General features: G+C 44.0%; 1 protein-coding gene across 1 annotated transcript in view; it reads left to right on the forward strand.

Annotated features, from left to right (window-relative positions):
* LOC117350967 (programmed cell death 1 ligand 2-like) overlaps positions 1-21,156 on the forward strand; it is an 80,453-nt gene that overhangs the window by 30,259 nt on the left and 29,038 nt on the right. The window contains exons 3-4 of the mRNA XM_033925698.1: positions 4,796-5,158; positions 8,780-9,061. Coding sequence (XP_033781589.1) covers positions 4,796-5,158; positions 8,780-9,061 — 645 coding nt within the window. The remainder of the gene's footprint in view (positions 1-4,795; positions 5,159-8,779; positions 9,062-21,156) is intronic.

A 21,156-nucleotide genomic window follows, 5' to 3' on the forward strand; every position in this document is an offset into this window, starting at 1 on the left:
GATTTTAAGATCAAATGGGATCAACACGTGGGCTCACTTCAAAGAGGAACTTAGAGGGGAGGGTTATTTGAGTGGGCAGACTTGTTGGGCCGTAGGCCCTTTTCTGCCGTCATATTCTATGTTTCTATGTACTGCAAGTATAACCAAAAGTTTAACGAGGCTGCCTGGACGGAAGTTGTGCTTTGTGACTTAGGCTATGTAAAAACAGGTCTAAGTGGCAAAAAGGTATCCAGAGTGACCAGATAAGCACTGCAGACACAAAGTACAGACCCCCACACACTGCCCTAATGATCACTGCCTCCCCAACCCCATACAAATCGTAATAAAAACATACACATCTGCAAGCCTGGCATAGGAAAGCCCAGTAGAGATGCACAGAGGTGGCTTAAGTGGTCTTGGGGGTGGGTTAGTGAACCATGGAGAGGAGGACCCAGGCCCATAAGTCACTCTAATCACTACATTCATGGTGAAACATGTGCGCCCCTCAAAACCCCCCAAAACCATTTTGTACTGCCATATAAATGGCACCTGCAGCCATAAGGACTATTGGGGTGGTAGACAGGTGGGTCTAGTAGGTTCTGGGGGTGTTTTGGGGGGCTCACCATGACCTATAAGAGGAGATGTGGTGAGATGTTTATGTGGCACCCTTTTTGTGAAGTTCACAGCAGTGCTCTGTAAGGTACCCTACTACTCTGGTGCAATGTTTGGGTGTCCAGTCCATCACTTTGCTGACTCCACCCATGTCCAAAAGGTCTTGTTCTGGGCGTTTTTGACTTGGACGAATTTTGGGATGAGAATGGTGTATAACGATGATTTAGCGGTCTGGACAATCAAATGGCTGGTCGTCCAACTAGATGATTTTCGGGGGGGAAAAAATATTTTGGATGTATTTTTCAGGAATGGACATTTTCCTTAGCCAACTTTGGGTGACTAGCAACTTAGACCAAAAACGGACTTAGACGTTTCTTTTGATTATGCCCCTCCACCCCTCAAATTCTGTAAAGGCTGCCCAACTTTGGGTGCAGATCAGAGATCTGTGCTCAAACTAATTAGTTAATGAGTACTAATTAGTTAATGAGTCCTAATTAGTTAATGGGTACTAATTAGGACTTAACATACAGATATGCCAGTGTGCTATTCTAAAACCATGTGCGCCTAAAATGTCTCACATGGAACTCAAAAGGAGGGCATGGGTGGGTCTGCGGCTTTTCTAAAATTTAGAAAGTGTTATACAAGTAGAATAGGGTTATGTATGCGCCTAACTGCCATTGATTGTGTGCCAGAAGGGCCGGATTAATCAATAGGCCCAAGAGGCCCGAAACTGTGAGGGAGCCCACTGAAGGAGGGCAAAAAGAGAGCCCCCTTTTTTTTCTTTTTTCAAACAGCGATTATCGGCAATGGGCTCCCCCCCCTGGCACTCAAGACTGGCAAAGGGCCCCCCCCCCCGGCACTCAAGATCGGCAATGGGGCCCCCCCACCTCCAGCACTCAAGATCGGAAACGAGCCTCCTTCTTCCCTTGGCATCAACAGCACTTCAGATCGGCAACGCGGTGCTCAGCCCAAAACTCCCTCTGACATAGCTTCCTGTTTCTGCCCAGGCAGTTTGAGTCAGCTCAGAGAAGCTTTGGACTGAGCATTGCGTTGCTGATTTGAAGTGCTGTTGATGCTGAAGGGGCCCGTTGCCGATCTTGAGCGTCATTGCGGGGTGGGGGGGGGGTCGTTGCCGATCTTGAGTGTCATCACGGGGGGGGAGGCATTACTGATCTTGTTGCCAAAATCGGAAAGAAAGGTGAGAGGAAGGGAGAGAAATGGGCCTGTGGTGGATGGAGAGAAGGGGGCAGATGATGGAAGTGGGGAAAAGGGAGAGAGAGAAGAGGGTAGATAATGGAAGTGGGGAGAAAGAGAGACAAGGGGCAGATGATGGAAGTGGGGAGAAGGGGGAGAGAGAAGAGGGCAGATAATGGAAGTGGGGAGAAGGGAGAGCATATGCTGAAAGGAAGTGGAGAAAGAGAACACATACTGGATGGAAGGAGGGATAAAGAAAAAGACATATGCTGGATAGGGGAAGAAGATAGAGTTAGTGAGATGGTGGACGGGTGAAGGAAAGGGGATGAAGGCATGCTGTGGGTAGACACAATGGAAAGAGGGAAACTAAGGACTGCATAATAAGAAAGAATTTAATTTAGACGGAGGCAGAAAATAAAGAAGGAAGACCAGAGAAGAAAAGGAATGGGAAGAGAGAGGAGAGAGAGATGCCAGAGAACGGGGAAGGAGACAGAGATATCAGATCTGAGGGGAAGAAATGAGAAGAGAGAGATGCTAAAAACCACAGGGGGTAGGGAAAAAGAGATGAAAGGAGAGAGATGCCAGACCTTGAGGGAACAGAGGGAAGATGATAGATGCCAGACCAAAGGAGAGGGGGGGGGGTCAAGAGGAGAGATGGCAGAAAGAAACAGACAGTTTCTGGAAGGGGCCGACAGTGGATGGAAGAAAGAGAATGACAAGAAGATGAGGAAAGCAGAAACCACATGACAAAGGTAGAAAAAATTACAGTATATTTTTTTGCTTTAGCATAAAGTAGTATTATAGCTGTGTTGATAAATGTTTAGAAATAGAAAATGAAAATACGGTGATCATTTTATTGGACTAGTTTTAATACATTTTTGATTAAAAATGACCAAATTCTCCTTCCTCAGGTCAGGCAGGATACTGTAACAGTAGTATACTTTACTGACCTAAGGAAAGAGGGTTTGACCTCTGAAAGCTAATAAAAAAATGTATTAGTCCAATAAAATGGTATTATCTTATTTTCCATTTTTTGTTTCATTTTTAGTTGTTAATTTGTAAAGTGATTTGTTATTTCTCTTTTTTTCAAATTTACATCTGCTATCTTTATATTTTGTTCAGTATTGGGGTGATATGCACCACTGTTTCTTCACCCCGTAAACTGTACCATTCCTTTGGTTTGTAACACAAGCCAGCATGCTGAATGCTCTGCACTGCTCCGATGATCGTTAGAACAGCATAGAACATTCAGCCCGCCAGCCAGTGCTAAAAACCTCTTCCGTACTTTTGTAAACAAAAAAAAAAAAGAGGGGGGTAGTTTGTGATTACTTATCCCATACTGTGTGAGGATGGTTCTATGTGTATGAAAGACATGGTTTTCTGTTAGCATTGACAAGCCTTGTTTGGCAAAATGCATCAGGCATGGTTCCTGGGAGCACCTTGAATAAACCTGATTTGAATCTCCTTATTGTCTGCTGATCTTCTTTTGTTCCACGTTGGATTCTTTGGTGGACTGCTTGCCTTGTTGTTTTGTTACAAATTAACATACATGTGGAACACACCAGAGGAGATACAGATTTGGTTGTTTATACAAACACTAGTATTTTAGCCCGTTACATTAACGGGTGCTAGAATATATGTCTGTCTGTCTGTCTTTATTTTTTTCTGTCTGTCTCTGTCCCTGGCCCCCTTTGTCTGTCTGTGTTTCTGTGTATCGCCCTGCCCCTGTGTCTTTCTTCTTTTCTTTCTGTCTCCCTTCCTCCTGCTGTCTGTCTGTCTGTCTGTCTGTCTTTCTATCTATCTGTCTCTCTCCCTGCCTCCTATGCAGCAGCATTTCTCTTCCACCACTTCCCTGTGCAGCAGCCAAAGCAGCATTCCCTCCCCCTCCATTTCCCTCCCCCCACATCACTTCCCTGTGCAGCAGCAGTAGCGTTTCCTCTACCCTCTTTCCCTTCCCACAGTGGCGACTACAAACGCGGGTCCGAGTCATTTGCCGCCCCCTCCCCTTCTGTTCCCGCGGGCCCGACTGGCGATTTAAGCAGCGTGTGCATCAGTGTTCACACCTGCTTCGGGTCCTTCTACTGCCCTGATTTACTCAGGCACGTCCGGAGCAAATCAGGGCAGTAGAAGGGCCCGAAGCAGCGTGTGAAGACTGATGCATACGCTGCTTAAATCGCCAGTCGGGCCCGCGGGAACGGAAGGGGGGGGCGGCGGCAAATGACTCGGGTCCCAGGCAGCGGAAAGTTGCTGGGCTCCGCAGGCCTCCCCACCCCACCATCCTAACGTCAAACTGATACCTGAGGCCGGCCACCACCACCACCACTTCCGCAGCTCGCTCGTGCTTCGGCCGGTAGGTGGAGAGCAGGGAAGCTTTTGTGATGCGTGAACACGCAGCAGCAGGACGGACCAGAAGCCGTGCATGCGCACTTCCTATGTGTCGCTACAGCTCACGGAAAAGCGGCACACACTTAGGAACTGCGCATGCGCGGCCTAGCATTTTACTATATTAGATGAAAAGGGTTCAGAGTTAAAGTCCTGGGCAAGTAGGTGGGAAGGGAAGGAAGGGGGGTTTTGTTCAGAGATGTTTGGGGCTTGCATAGAACTAAAACTGTGCACTGGTATGGTAATCTTTGGTGTTTGTTTTGAATTTTATAATAAAAGAAAAAAAAGAAATAAAAGTGGAAATAAAGAAGTAAAGAAAACAGGTAAATAAATGGGGGAGGGGCAGGAGGCAGAGCAGGGTGGGGCATGGGCGGGGCAGGCCCTCGATGAATTAATCCTGCCCTGCGTGCCAGCATTTACACCAGGTTCCAATCAGGCGTAAGTTCTCGTGCCTAATTTCATATGTGCATATTTACTCAGGTCATGCTAATGATCTATAAAGGAAAGTAGACACATTGTTCTAGTGGTAACTGCTTTGTTGTCTACCTGTATTTGCATTTTTACTTTATGCACCTGCTTATGAAAGGATTAGACTGTGTCAGTATAATGTTGTAATTTCTATTTATAGCTCTGTTCACAGTACATGCCCCTAGTTCTATCTATATCACGCAGTATGGCAGCACGGTGAACATGACCTGCATGTTTCCAGAGGCTGACGGCTTAAGGATGAAAGACTTAAAGGTCTATTGGCATCAAATGTCTTCCTCACAAATGGTTATGAAAGAAATATACACACTGGACGGTGGGAAGGAGAACCTCACCCTGCAAGATGTCAGCTACAGAGGAAGAGCAACACTGCTGACGGACAAACTGTACAAGGGACAAGCTGTGCTCCAGATCAGCAACGTGAAGCTCACAGACGCAGGAACCTATCGCTGTCTTATTATCTACGGAGGAGCAGACCACAAGCAAATCACTCTGCAAGTAAAAGGTGAGATGTCTCAAAAATAGCAAAAATATTTCATTCTTCACTAAAGGCAGAAAATTCATTTAAATCTAGGCACCTAAAATTTAGGTTTATCTCCCGCCTCTCATAATCTAGCTGGTTAGGAACGGCTCCTGGCCATCTAAGCCAGTGGTGTCAAACTCGCGGCCCGGGGGCCACATGCGGCCCACCTGGTACTATTTTGAGGCCCTCGGTATGTTTATCATAATTACAAAAGTTAAATAAAACAGTTTCTTGATCATATGTCTCTTTAGCTATAAATTACAATATTATTATTAAGACTTAGCCAAAAGGAAAGATTTATAAACTATAAAGAGTTTTACCTCATGCAAAATTGTCATTTCTTTAATAAGACATTAACTATTTTTTCTGAGGCCCCCCAAGTACCTACAAATCCAAAATGTGGCCCTGCAAAGGGTTTGAGTTTGAGACCAATGATCTAAGCCCATTTGGCTAGCTGTCTGCCGATATTCAGTGGGAGAGAGCCGCCTATCTGGTTTCCCGGCTAGCCTGATGACCTGCTATGTTGCACGACATAGCTAGTCACGGCCACTTTTCATCGATTGTCCGGCTAAGTCACACAGTCAGATAGACTCACCTAATAAACAGGTCTCTCTTTGCTTTCATTGATAGCTTAGCCGGCTATCAATGAAAATCAGCTTGGTTGGCTAAGTCCAAGTTGCAGAATTTTGACCCAGATATTCAATGCTGGTGGCCAGATTGGGCCCCAGCATTGAATATCCAGAATTGTAGCCAACAGCGGGAGGTAGCTAGGCTGCCTCCTGCAGTTTCAATATCAGGGCCGTAGGCTCAGCTTTCGGACTTGATCCTTTTGTCTCTGCCTATCAAATGGCCTCCATGAGTCTCATTTATTTGGCAGCAGAAAAGTCAGATACTGATATACTTAAGATACTGAGAAACTTAAGACAAGTTCGGAAATTCTTCGAGAAAACTCAATTCCAGCTCATAGTTCAGTCCTTAATACTAGGCCTACTTGACTACTGTAATATCCTCTACCTCCCATGCCCTACAACCATAACAAAACAACTACAAACTATCCAAAACACAGCACTAAGACTCATCTACTCATTAAAGAAACATGATTACATTACAGAAGCATATCTCCAATCGCACTGGCTTCCGATCCCAGCAAGAATACAATTTAAATTCTACTGCCTACTATTTAAGACTTTATACGGAGACAGTCCAAACTACCTGAATAACCGCCTCATCCACAACACCGCAACCAGACATAGGAAAACTCACACCCCATTCTCATACCCCCCAATTAAGGAGGTCAAATGGAAAAAACTATGATGGCCTCCTGGCCACTCAAGCAGCCAAACTAGACAACCAAATCGCCAATCTACTGACGGCATCCCTCGACTACAAGACTTTTAGAAAAGAATAAAGACCATACTCTTCAAGAAAACTCTGAAAAAAGAAATAATACCGCAAGTCTCAAACTCCACCTCTCACTAAAGCCAACTACCCCAAACAAATAACCTTACCCGTTTCTTACTCTTTTTGAAAATGACCAATTTTTTTTTTTTTTGTAAGTTCTTGTTGTAATACATCTTGGATAATTCTTTTGTAATCCGCCTTGAACTGCAAGGTAATGGCGGAATAGAAATCCCTAATGTAATGTAATGTAATATAATATAGCACAGGAAACAAAGAGTTTTAAAGGAAAGCCAACAGAACACATGGGTAGAGACAGTAGCTTTAGTTGGCTTTTGAATGTTGTGAAAGTACTGTGGTTCGTTACTTTCATTATCTGAAGAAATGCTGTTAGTATTCCCATCTTTAAGCTTTCATTAAAAGTAGGGTTACTATATGGCTCCAGAAAAAAGAGGACGGATTGAGACATCCGGGTTTTACTTCTACTGAAAGCAATGGAAGTAAGGAGGACAGATAGAGGCATCTGGGTTTTACTTCTATTAAAAGCAATGGAAGTAAAGCCCGGATGTTTCAATCCATCCTCCTTTTTCTGGAGCCCTATGGTAACCCTAAAAAAGGTATCCCTACCCCCGACTGCTTTCTGTGTTATATTAACAATTTATCTGAGCAGTGATGGAGTGAGAAAGGTCAGCGCTATGATTATAGATTTTTCTTGGTGTCCTTCTTTGTTTATTTTGTTAACTAATTACTATTATTTTGTGTTGATGAGAATTTGTTTTACTATGAATTGTTCTTTCGCTTTTTACAATGAGGAGTAGCCTAGTGATTAGAGCAGCTGTCTTAACATCCTGAGGTTGTGAGTTCAATTCCCACCACAGCTCTTTTTTGACTCTGGGCAAGTCACTTAACACTTCATTGCCTCAGGTACAAAATAAGTACAGTAAAACCTTGGATTGCAAGTGCTTTGCATGACAAGTAAATAATTTTATTAAATTTTAACTTGATATACAATATAATCTCGTTATAATGGACTCGCTTATAATGGAATATCGTCTATAGCGGACGAGGTCTGCTGGTCCCGGCCGTGCGCCTTTACAAACATGCAGAAAAGCACCGCAAATAGCGGACTCGCATATAACGGAATTTCGCATATAACGTACAAACAATTTGGTCCCCAGAGCCGCTTTGAGCTGTAGTTTTGTTCAGCTATAACAGACATGCAGGCTCCGCCTACAAGGCGCGTGGCGTGCCGGTGATACAGTATCAAAATGAAGACCAGAAGAAAATGACAGATTATTTTTCTTTCCAGTACAGTATGACATAATGCTTTAGAACATCTTTTAGTGTTCTTGTTTTGCAATCATTTCGTGCCATACCAATGTTTTGCTGAGTTTTGTTATTGATGTGGCTGATATGCATGTGCAGTGACTTTTGTTCATTGATTGTAAGTTGTTTTAAGTTGACCTAAATAAAGTTTTTAAAAAAATGCAACTCTGGATATAAAGAACCCAAAACCGCGGACTTAGAAGGCACAAGTCAAGTTACTTCGCACAGAGAGTCGAAGACGGACTTCTCGGCTCCGCGGAAAAGTAAGAACTGAGGAGACGTGCCCGGTGCATCGGGCAGGAAGGCACTCGCGCATGTGTGGTGCGGGCGACTCGAAACTTCTAAAGTTTCTACAAGCAAGTATGCTTGTGAGACGTTCACTTCGGGGCTCCGTCGGATGACGTCACCCACTAGTGAGAATACCTGCCTGCTTGTCCTGGGATAAAGTCCGTTATAACGAGATTATACTGTATGAGTACAGTATTTTATATTAAAGTTTTGGGGTTGAAGAGTTTCCATTATTTCTTATGGGGAAATTTGCTTGGATATATAAGTGTTTTGGATTACAAGCATGTTTTCGGAACGAATTATGCCTGCAAACCAAGGTTTGACTGTATTTGTCTTTAAAAAAAAAAAAAAAAAATCAAATTGCTTTGATTGTAACCACACAGAAAAAGCGGTATATCAAGTCCCATACCCTAAATGGTTCCCTTTTTCTTTTTTATCTTTTTCTATGGTTTAAAATGTTTTCTGGTTATTTCAACACATGTTTTGTAATGGTTTCATTGCTTGTTGATTTCATGCCGTTGTAAATTATTGAGAGAAAAAAAAATAATAATGCTATTTAATGGTAAAAATTGTACTCTCTCACATTTATAGCGTCCTTCACAGAGATAGCCACTTGGACAGAGAAGATGCCATTTTCCACCACAGACGTGTCTTTGAGTTGCCAGTCTGAAGGGTTCCCCCTTCCGGAGGTATTCTGGCTGAGCAATGGCTTGAACATCAGCTTGTCTCCTTCCACATCCCACACAATAACCGTAAATGGGCTGTACAATGTAACCAGCACGCTCCAGGTGAAGTCCAGCTCCAGTCAGAACTACAGCTGCGTGTTCTGGAATAGAGAACTCGAGGAGAGAACTGTGAAATACGTCCATTTAGGTAACAGCTGACCCGTGACATCACTTTCTCTTCTTCACATAGCACTTGAGGAAGAGGGCACTGAAGGGCCAATGCAGAAAGGCTCGCGGTAAAGCCACGTCTGGATGTCTGAGAGTATGGCTTCTACCGCAATCATAGTACATCAAGTTTTCGTGGCGGAATACAGAGGTAGATTGTCGGGCCTTCTGCACAGTATAAATTCGATATTGTCGCCACTGTCGCATCAAACGCAATCTTCCGCCTCCAATACTGCCCATTACTGCTGCCCGGATGGGTGGTACATCATTAGTCTGACATCTCCGCTTAAACCTGTCCGCCTTGGGAGGCTCTGCTGGTAGTGAAACTACCAATGGCATAGATTTCAGCTTCTCAGATGCGCGCAAGCCCCAGTGGTACAACAAGCCTATGTACCGTGACTGCAGTAAATAGGGGGGGGAAGTATGCCAGATGCATATGCACAAGGTTTTGCGATACACTCAGCTTCTTGGGCGCATATCCAAACCTAAAACAAAAGTGTCAGTGCACATTGGTGCTTGTTTTTCCATGTCTACATATGAGCCTCGCAAAAATTGTTTGCACTTGAAATTTTGAGAGGCTCTTATTTAGACACAGAATAGCCACCGATGAGGGCTTTCACTTTCACTTTTGTTCAGACATGTGCACATGTTTGTTATTTACCGTCTGTTTTTGAGGTAAATGACTAAAACTTGCACGGGCTTCCTTCCGCTTGCATAACAAGACAAAGCCAGCACTTAAATGTGAAAGATTAATAAGAAATCATCTCCACCAAACCTTATGTGCTACCTTGAGCCCTCATGGAAAAATTCTTGCATCATGCACACATAAAAAGTAGGCGGCATACCCTGCATTGCACAGAGTATCTTAAATAGCTTATTAGCATACATTTTCATAAAACCTGTACTGTCTTCCCATGCAAGCTAATGCCTATGTAACAGCCCCCTCACTCTGGATTTCTATTCCAACCTGTATAAGAGAAGAAAACCAATTATACCACTTCAAATAAAAAATGAAAACCTTCCTATTCACTGATGCGTTTGAAATCTGAAATCTTACCAAAAACTAAAACTTACCCCCCTCTTATACGATACTGCACTAGCAATTTCTAGCGCGGAGAACCACACTGAATGACCCGTGCTGCTCCTGACGCTCATAGAATTATAATAGGGGGTTAGCCTTCTGAGCACAACTCAGACAAGATCTCCTCTCCTCTATGTACTTCCCTTAAATCAGTGGTTCCCAAACCTGTCCTGGGGGACCCCCAGCCAGTCAGGTTTTCAAGATATCCCTAATGAATATGCATGAGAGAGATTTGCATATAATGGAAGTGACAGGTATGCAAATCTCTCTCATGCATATTCATTAGGGATATCTTGAAAACCTGACTGGCTGGAGGTCCCCCCAGGACAGGTTTGGGAACCACTGCCTTAAATGTTCTATCTTGATCCAATTGTTTGTAAATCTTCTTTTATTTTATTTACTATTTTATACACTATATCAGGGGTAGGGAACTCAGGTCCTCGAGAGCCGTATTCCAGTTGGGTTTTCGGGATTTCCCCAATGAATATGCATTGAAAGCAGTGCATGCAAATAGATCTCATGCATATTCATTGGGGAAATCCTGAAAACCTGACTGGAATACGGCTCTCGAGGACCGGAGTTCCCTACCCCTGCACTATATGATAAGCGGTATAAGAAATTTAAATAAACTATAACCATAAACTATGCACAATTCCTCTGTACATCACATGATATTAGGGTGGTCCAGAAAAACCTAAAATTGGAAATCTGTGCAAAGTGACGTTTTCCCCATGAATTTGATTGTGCTTGATCAGAGAATAATGTTTTCAAATTTTTTTAAAGCCCATCCCAAACAGTAAAATAGATTTGATGCTGCTTATCCTAGGAATAAGCAGTGGATTTTCCCAAGCCATCTCAATAATGGCCTATGGACTTTTCTTTTAGGAAATTATCCAAGCCTTTTTTAAACCCTGCTAAGCTAATTGATTTCACCACATTCTCTGGCAGCGAATTCCAGAGTTTAATTACACGTTGTGTGAAGAAATATTTTCTCCAGTTTGTTTTAAATCTACTACTTAGTGCCTTCATTTCATACCCCCTAGTTCTAGTATTTTTGGAAAGAGTGAACAAGTGACTTACATCTACCCTTTCCACTCCACTCATTATTTTATAGACCTCTATCATATCACCCCTGAGCCGTCTCATCTCCAAGCTGAAGAGCCTTAGCTGCTTTATCCTCTCCTCATAGGGAAGTTGTCCCAAACCTTTTATCATTTTCATCACCCTTCGCCGTATCTTTTCTAATTCCACTATATCTTTTTTGAGATACGGCGACCAGAACTGCACACAGTATTCAAGTTGCAGCGGTACCATAGAGCGATACAAGGTCATTTTCATCTTTGTTTTCCATTCCTTTCTTGATAATTCCTAACATTCTATTTGCTTTCTTAGCTGCTGCTGCACATTGAGCTGAGGGCTTCAGCATATCCTCAATAATAACATCTAGATCCTGTTCCTGGGCAGTGACTCCTAACACAGAACCCAGCATCACATAGCTATAGTTCAGGTTCCTCTTTCCCACATGCATCACTTTGCATGTGCTCACATTAAATGTCATCTGCCATTTTGACACCCAGTCTTCCAAGGTCCTCTTGCAATTTTTCACAATCTTCTTACAATTTAACAACTTTGAACATAGTAACATAGTAGATGACGGCAGATAAAGACCCGAATGGTCCATCCAGTCTGCCCAACCTGATTCAATTTAAATTTTTTAATTTTTTCTTCTTAGCTATTTCTGGGCAATAATCCAAAGCTCTACCTGGTACTGTGCTTGGGTTCCAACTGCCAAAATCTCCATTTAAACCTACTCCAGCCCATCTACACCCTCCCAGCCATTGAAGCCCTCTCCAGCCCATCCTCCCCCAAACGGCCATATACAGACACAGACCATGCAAGTCTGTTCAGTACTGGCCTTAGTTGAATATTTAATATTATTTTCTGATTCTAGATCCTCTGTGTTCATCCCACGCTTCTTTAAACTCAGTCACAGTTTTACTCTCCACCACCTCTCTCGGGAGCGCATTCCAGGCATCCACCACCCTCTCTGTAAAGTAGAATTTCCTAACATTGCCTTTGAATCTACCACCCCTCAACCTCAAATTATGTCCTCTGGTTTTACCATTTTCCTTTCTCTGGAAAAGATTTTGTTCTACGTTAATACCCTTCAAGTATTTGAACGTCTGAATCATATCCCTCCTATCCCTCCTTTCCTCTAGGGTATACATATTCAGGGCTTCCAGTCTCTCCTCATTCGTCTTCTGGCGCAAGCCTCCTATCATTTTCATTGCCCTCCTCTGGACCACTTCAAGTCTTCTTATGTCCTTCGCCAGATACGATCTCCAAAACTGAACACAATACTCCAAGTGGGGCCTTACCAATGACCTGTACAGGGGCATCAACATCTTCCTTCTACTGGCTACGCCTCTCTTTATACAGCTCAGCATCCTTCTGGCAGCAGCCACCGCCTTGTCACACTGTTTTTTCGCCTTTAGATCTTTGGACACTATCACCCGAAGGTCCCTCTCCTCGTCCGTGCATATCAGCTTCTCACCTTCTAGCATATACGGTTGCTTCTGATTATTAATCCTTCTGATGACAACTTTGTGTCATCAGCAAATTTGATTATCTCACTCCTATCCCATGACTTTCTGATTTCCTCAGAAGTCTTTCATGAGGCACTTAGTCAAATGCCTTTTTAAAAACCAAATATACAATATCACCTAGTTCACCTTTATCTACATGTTCATATAACCCTTCAAAGAAATGCAGTAGATTGGGTGAGGCAAGATTTCCCTTGACTAAATCCATGTTTGCTTTCCCTCATTAATCCATACTTAGGTATATGTCCTGTTATTTTGTTCTTTATAATAGTCTCTACCATTTTGCCTGGTACCGACTTCAGATGCACCGGTCTATAATTTCCTGGATCACCTTTGGAACCCTTTTCTTGACACTTTTCGTTTCGTGGCTGAGCTGAGAACTTATCAGTGGCGCCTCCTTCTCCCCCTGTCCAGCAGTTGGCGTCCCATCCATATTCTGAGTTTGGCATCCTTTTTAAAATGCCACTCTTAATTTTTAAAAGCCACTTCCCCATGTACCTATCTAGAAATTGACATACTCCCTGACTTGATAATGAACATGACTATATCTGCAGGTCTTTATCTGCCATCCTTTACTACAGCATATTATTATGAGAAGGTGTAGTGTTCCACAACTGATGCATTTCAGTCCTCACTCAGCAGAGAGCTGCCTGAAGCAGAGTTAGGATAGGTTTGTTTGCAACAATGTGCATTGTTGGATATTTCCAGAATTACATGCTGTCAGGGCCAGGTTAAAGCACGGGAAAACTAGGCTTATGCCTAGAGCCCAAATGGTTCAGGTAGCCCAATGTGATATCTTATTGTTTTTTTTAAAATACATTCTCTGGCTCTATGCCCCAGTGGCTGTGAATGAGACGATAGCCAGTGGCAGACATACCAGGTCACATGCATTAGGCTTGTGGCACACATCAGTCCTGTTCTTTAGCTTACACACCAAGGACCCTTCACTCTTTTTTTCCCAGGTGCAGGAGCTTGTCTAGCCTTTCTTCCGCCCCACTCTTTGCAGTCCTAGCAACTCTTCGTCTCTCTCTCCACTAAAGGGAGCCTTTAAACTGGCCATACCAGCACCTCCAGTTAATCCAGGCCTTCTCCCTTATTCATCCCTGCTTCCTCTTGTTGCAACTTCCTTTTTCCAGTGGAGCATAATATATCAGACTAGTGTTTAAGCCCTTTAGATTAACAGGTGCTAGAATATAACTGCAGACTTAGGCTTTTCTTTTCTTTCTTTCTTTTTTTTTTTTCTTTCTCTCCCCCTGTCAAGCGGCACCCCTACCCTGCTCCCCCTGTCCAGGAGTAGCCCTTCTCCCTTGCTTTTACCTCCCCCCTGTCCAGTAGTACCGTTTCCCTGCTCCCGTTCTCCCTTGCTTTTACCTCCCTCCCTGTCCAGTAGTACCCTATCCCTGCTCCCCCTGTCCAGCAGTAGCCCTTCTCCCTTGCTTTTACCTCCCCCCTGTCCAGTAGTACCCTTTCCCTGCTCCCCCTGTCCAGCAGTAGCCCTTCTTCCTTGCTTTTACCTCCCTCCCTGTCCAGTAGTACCCTTTCCCTGCTCCCCCTGTCCAGCAGTAGCCCTTCTCCCTTGCTTTTACCTCCCCCCTGTCCAGTAGTACCCTTTTCCTGCTTTCCTTGCTCCCCTAACCATATTCAAGATCCCATTTCCCCTTTACCTTATCTATTTCCGTCTGGCGCTATTGGGATTTTGGCTCCGGGGGAGCTGGCTTCTGCATCTTTTGCCGACGCACTCTGGCGTGGGGCCTCTGCTGGGCCGCATAAAGCCTTCCGCTTTATGCGTGAGATAGGTACTATTTTTGAATCTTTGAACCCACCGCATGAGTGTTTTCCATCTACTATCGTTGGTTCCCTGAGGACTATTATCTTTGCAAGGCGTTATTTCTATTTTGCTACAATTTTCAACCCGATTTTGACCCCAGATAGAAAGAAGCAGTAATACAAATTGACTTCCTAAAACAACTTCTCACCCCGATGGTCCGAGTTTTGCAATCGAAAATTCTGTTTTGCCTTTGCAGTTCCGCATTTCTCTTTCTCTCTAAAAATGCAGCTTCTTTTCGCTCTATGGGAAGATCCAATTTATACATTTTTGGAAGAATAGATTGTTTTCACACCGCTACTGCACCTTCTTAAATAGGCAATGTCTGCTAAAACTATCTTGCTCGCCAAACCCCTCCCACTGCCCGCCAGTCTGTTAAAAGGTATTGCGTCGGCGTTGGTGGGGTGGGGTGGGGGTGGGTTTGAAAAGCCATCTTTTAAAAACTTAGCTGTTTTATTTTAAAATGCTGTCCGGGTTCAGCCACCGCGGCCGACATCCGCCTTGGGGGGGAGGGAGAGATAGAGCTTCGGGCAGCCAAGTATATTTTTCTCAAGATCCCCGACTGCATCGGACTTCAGGCAAGGAGCATGGCCGACAGCCGTCATGTCCGACATCTGCCTTGGGGGAGGAGAGAGAGTGTTTCGCGCGCATGCGCACTCCTATCTGCGGTGCCCTACAGCGCACGGAAAACGGAACACGCGATGGGAGTGCACATGTGCGGCTTAGCCTTTTATTATATTAGATGGAAGACTTGAGCGCTAATGCTGCCACCCATTAAGGCAAATTCAAAGGAACATTCTTAAGGGCAGGGGGGTGGAGAGATTGAGAAAGAGAAGCATGTTGGGCCTGGGTAAGGGAGAAGAAAGTGGTGCTCTGTCCACCATGGGGGTGGGGGGAGGAGGAATAAGAGGAAAAACACCGGGACTGGAGGAGGAAGGGGAAGAGATGCTAGGACCTGTGGGGGAAGGATGAAGAGAGGTTGAAGGGGGGGGGAGGGGAGAGCAGGAGGGAGGGAATAGAAAGGGGCACATACTGAACTACAAGGTAGAGGGCCAGGTGGAAGGGAAAAGGGAGGGCAAAATGCTAGACCCCAGGGGAGGAATAAGAGAGAGGAAGAGATAGGGACATATGCTGAATCACTGGAGAGGGAACCAGTAGGAAGGGAAGAGAGAATGGGTGATGCTGGATCCCTGAGAGGAGGGGGGGGGGAACATGAGATAAGGAAGAGAAATAGAGAGATGTTGGACCCTAAAGAAGGGCAGCAGAAGGAAGTGAAGACAAATGATGGCCCTGGGAAAACATATGGGAGAAAGTGAGCATTGAGATGAAGAGCTGGAAATGGGAAGGGGGATTTGGACAAAGGGGGGGCAATGATAGATTCTTGGGGGGATAGGTACACAAAGGGGTCATCTGAACATGTGGGGAGGGGATGGAGTCATAGAAGGGCAATGATTGAATAGAGGGGAGATGCTGAACAGGGTAACAATAGGGACACAGAGAACCGAAATGCTTAACATGGTGGGAGAATGAGGCAGGGAGACAGAAGGGAGATACTGAACAAAACGGATAGGGATTCAGAGACAACATGGATGGTGAACCTGGAGATAGAAGAAATACTAAAAGGACAAAGAGACTCTGACAAGAGAATTAAGAGAAGACAGGAAAGCAGAAACTAGAAATTAGAGCCAACAAAAGTAAAAAAAATAAAATGACTAGACCACAAAAATAGATAAAGGAATTTATTTTCTGGTTATAGATTATCGGTAAAATGTGTCAGTTTTTGGAATATACATCTGCCAGAGCTGGTGTTAGGTATGGTTGGGACCCACAAAAACAAAATTCACTCATTTGCCACGAAATGGAATATCTGAAGCAGCTATCTTCCCTACTCCCAGATGCAACATTCCAGTGGTGCCTACCTCATATAGGGTAATTTGTGCATGCCCTTGATGATGTCACATTGTAGCATCACCAACTGCCAGATGTAGCAATGTGACCTCTTCAGCATGCGTGCATGATGATATCACAGTGCTGTTTCAGACCATCAGTGTCAGTACAATGTAACAATGACATCATCAAGTAGGCACATAACTGACTCTACATGAGGTGGGCACTGCCAGAACTGTTGCATTAGGAGTAAAGTAGGTATGCTCTGGGCTGACTACCAGGGCAGGAGGTATATGCATTGTAACATTTTCTGTACCTTCTTTCCCTCGGCTCTCAGGACAAAGGTAGTTAGCAAGAAAAAGCTAGTAAATCTCACACCAAGGGACCTGAGGCGGGGAGGGAAGAGAGGAGAGAGATGCTGGAGTGGGGGGGGGGCAGAGCCAGGGAGGGAGACCATGATATCTTTTTGCTCCTAAAGAGTTAGTCCTGCCCTGTGTACATTGCTTTCCTCGGCAAAGGTACAGTACTAACAGAAAAAGGAGGGACAAGTGTGTGAGGGTATCTTTTTCATAGGCAATTGCCAAGTGGAAATAAGAATACATTCATCTGGAGAACCAATGTACCAGCAGACTGTGCAACAATGCGGGAAATGTGCAAATTGCTCGCTCAGTACAGATATGATCTTAAATAAAAGCCCAGCATATGAAATGGTGCTTATACATAGCTGAAGCCTCAAACTCAGCTGGCTGATTGAACTTCTGAAATCGTATGGTGGTTAAGGAATGTTCATCTAAGATCATGTGAGGTACATGAAATGAAAACAGAGTGACAGGGTGTGAAATGAGAAGTATTGTAACCTCAGAATCTAATTCTGTGCCCTTCGTATATTCCCCCATTTTTTCCCCACAGTATATTGCTTTGTTTTAAATATTTCTGGTAATGCTTTTTTGATAAACATCAGAAATGTTCAAGGTGGGGGGGGGGAACAATTTTTAAAAGGGCGATTTTCAGTATAGAGCACCTCCCTGGCAAGTGTCCTGCTACAGTTTGCTTTGCTGAACCAGCTGCTCAGATTATCTGGTGCTCTTATCGCTCGCTCGCACTCTCTACTCACAGATGGTCTGACATAAGAACATAAGAATTGCCGCTGCTGGGTCAGACCAGTGGTCCATCGTGCCCAGCAGTCCGCTCACGCGGCAGCCCCTAGGTCAAAGACCAGTGCCATAAATGAGCCCAGCCTCACCTGTGTACTTTCCAGTTGAGCAGGACCTTGTCCAACTTTGTCTTGAATCCCTGGAGGGTGTTTTCCCCTATAACTCCGGAAGAGCGTTCCAGTTTTTCACCACTCTCTGGGTGAAAAAGAATTTCCTTGTGTTTGTACGGAATCTAAGGAAGTTCTTCTTCTCTCAGAAAAGGCTGTGTCTTGCCCTCTCTCTGGATGGGCTAGCTTACTGACTGTCTCTCCCTTTCTAATCAATCAGACTTCTGAAGAACCTTTGCGCCTACGATTCAGTATTCCAAGCATCAGCTCACTGGCTACCTGTAGCCAAATGTTGCATCTTCAAAGGCTTAGTACTTGCGTTAAAGTCCTTACATGACATGGCGCCCAGCTATATATCAGCCATACTCCTGCCTTATGTCCCGAACAGACCCCTCCGCTCCCAGGAGGAAACATGTTTTCAAATACCCCCTGGTTGGAGCCTCCAACTAGAACGTGCCAGATGAAGGTCACACTCTCACTTCTTACCGAAGTACTGGAATCAGCTACCTCCTAACATCAAATCCCTTGATGGACTTTTGAGCTTTAGGAAAGCAATAAAAACCCACCTCTTCACCTGACCCCTCAGGACAAGCTAGTATTCAGACTCTTACATCCAAACCACTGTATTCCTAATAGATGTCCAACTGACTCTCTTCCTGTGCATGCTTCAGGCTCCAAGTGTCTGCTAATTCAAAACAATTGAACTGTACACACTTCACGGTGCCCTAGGACCTTAGTCTTCTGTTCCCTGCTGTTAATTGTTATATGTCTTGTTTGCTGTTTTGCTTGTTACCATTTAACCTATTCTGGGTTCCCTGGGGAAGACGGGATATAAATCAAATTAAATAAATAAATAATGATGATGAATATTTGATGGCAGGTTGGATGAACTAGGTGGCTGGCTTTGTCTCTAAAGATAAGAGACCAAATTACAGCAAACCTTATACAAATTTTCCCATCCCTCTTAAATACACTACACGTTAGTTAGGGATACCACATAAACATGCCTGCTCTCTTACCCCCCCTCCCAATCCTGGCAGTATGAACGCCAGCAAACAACAAAGGAAAATGAGCTCAGAATAGAAGGAATGAACTAAAATACTGCTCTGAATGTCAGGCACTGAGACAAGGACGGACAGAAAAGGATACCAGGACCTCAGAAATAAGAATTTTGAAGTACCTTAAAAAGGTACTCCAAATTTCCTGGAATTCCTGCAGACACTCTTTAATTTTTCCATAGCAACTATTGCCCAGATCTTTAGAAGGAGGGAACTGCCTTTTCTACATATCAGTCAAATTTCCGCCTTATGTCCTGAACAGACCCTTCCGCTCCCAGGAGGAAATACATCTAGAATTACCCCTGGTCGGAGCCTCTGACTAGAAACTGCCAGACACAGATCCTACTCCCACTTCTTACCAAAGTACTGCAAATCAACTGCTTCCACACATCAAATCCCTCGAAAGACTCTTGAACTTTAGGAAAGCAATAAAAACCTACCTCTTCACTTAATTTACTTAACCTAGTATACGTAAGGTATAACATCTTGACTCCAACACCCTCCGCATATCATCATTGTTAAATTAGCACTCACATAAGTTGAACTATCCTCTGTCCAATCTCAGGACGATCCAACTATATGTGAAACCAACTTATTTCTGGAAGTGCCAATGTAAGATGTGCTATCCATAGATTATAAATCCTCATTCTGTATCTGCTAATTTAGGATGAAAAATTATGTAAGACGAATACCTCCATAGCCCATATTGCCTGTATTTCGTTTGTTTAATTATTATGTATGTTACCTTGTAACCCACTCTGAACTCTTTGGGGAAGACGGGATATAAAACGAATTAAATAAGAACATAAGAATAGCCTGAGAGGCAATTTGATAGAGACTTTTAGAATATTAAAAGGATTTGATAAAATAGACCAAGAAGCAGCGTTACTAACATTTTCAGATGTGACACGGACAAGAGGTCACAGCCTGAAACTGTGTGGCAGCAGGTTCAGGATAAATGTCAGGAAGTTTTGTTTCACACAATGAGTGGTGGGCGCTTGGAATTCTCTTCCAGAGGATGTTGTGGCGGAGACTACTCTTCTGGGTTTCAAGCGCAAGTTGGATATACACCTTCTTGCAAATCATATTGGGGGATACGGTAATTTCAGGTCTCCAAAATGGAGAACCTAAATGGGCCGCCGCGTGAGCGGATCGCCGGACTTGATGGACCTCGGTCTGATCCGGTGAAGGCATTTCTTATGTTCTTATGTTATGTTCTTACTGGATCAGACCAATGGTCCATCAAGCCCAGTAGCCTGTTCTCACGGTGGCCAATCCAGGTCACTAGTACCTGGCCAAAACCCAAGGAGTAGCAATATTCCATGCTATCGATACAGGGCAAGCTTAGCATAGGCAGACAATAATTTTAGTTTATACCCTTCAGAGGTTTAACCATGGGTTGGCCTAGACTGGCCTAGGCTCATCCAATTTTGCCTCAGACACTCTTAATCAACCAGATGCACCAACCATGTAGGTGGCGGAGATCCCTAAGTCCCACTAGCTGAAGAAGTCCGGAACCACCCCAAGTCAGGTATAGCACAGCAGGCGGCAGCAGCAGCAGGTTGAGCTACTTGTGCCAGCACCTTGAGCATGCTCAGTTAATGTGCAAGAACTGAGCATGCTCACAATGATATCAGTGGGTAATGCTGCCACTGACTGCTGTGCTTTATCAGACTCAGGGTAGATCTGAATTTCTACAGCTGGCAAGGTTTGGGGATTCCCATCAGTTAAGGATATGTGTTTTTTTGTTGTTGTTTTTTTGAAAGAGCAAGAGGGAAGGGGATGAAGAGGAAATGGAGTGTCATGCTCACTGATATTAACTATTGGCCTCCCCTATAAAGTTGGTTCTGGATACATTACTGGCACCCATTAAGAGTCACCTCCTAAAATTAATCCCAAAAGTGTGGGAAAGTGAGTCATAACTATCTGGAAGATAACTACATGTACCTCCTTCCAAAACAACTGGATCTTAAGCAGGGTAGGATTAAAGCACATAAGACTTGTACTAGGGCCCAAATATTTAAGAAGGACCCTCTCAGAGGTACTAATTCAGAGGCTTCCAGGATAAATTTCTGCCCTGGTAAGTCAACTGCTGACAAAAAGAACAGGGAGGTGGGAGCAGAGCCACAGAAGCCCTATTTGCTGCCCATGAGCAATATTATAAAAGAATGTAGGTACGTATGTTGGCTTTATAATTCTCCCATACATAACATATGTCTAATAAAAGAGCCTTTATTATAGATCATTACATATAGTGGACCATCATATAAAGAGTATATATTTCATCCTGCAGATAATCCGTTGTAATATGCAGATTTGTTCAGTTCCCAAACTTGAATCATTGGTCCAGTGTTCATTTCAAA

Source organism: Geotrypetes seraphini, chromosome 1 (genome assembly GCF_902459505.1).
Source record: "Geotrypetes seraphini chromosome 1, aGeoSer1.1, whole genome shotgun sequence".
In the NCBI taxonomy this organism is placed as follows: Eukaryota; Metazoa; Chordata; class Amphibia; order Gymnophiona; family Dermophiidae; genus Geotrypetes; species Geotrypetes seraphini.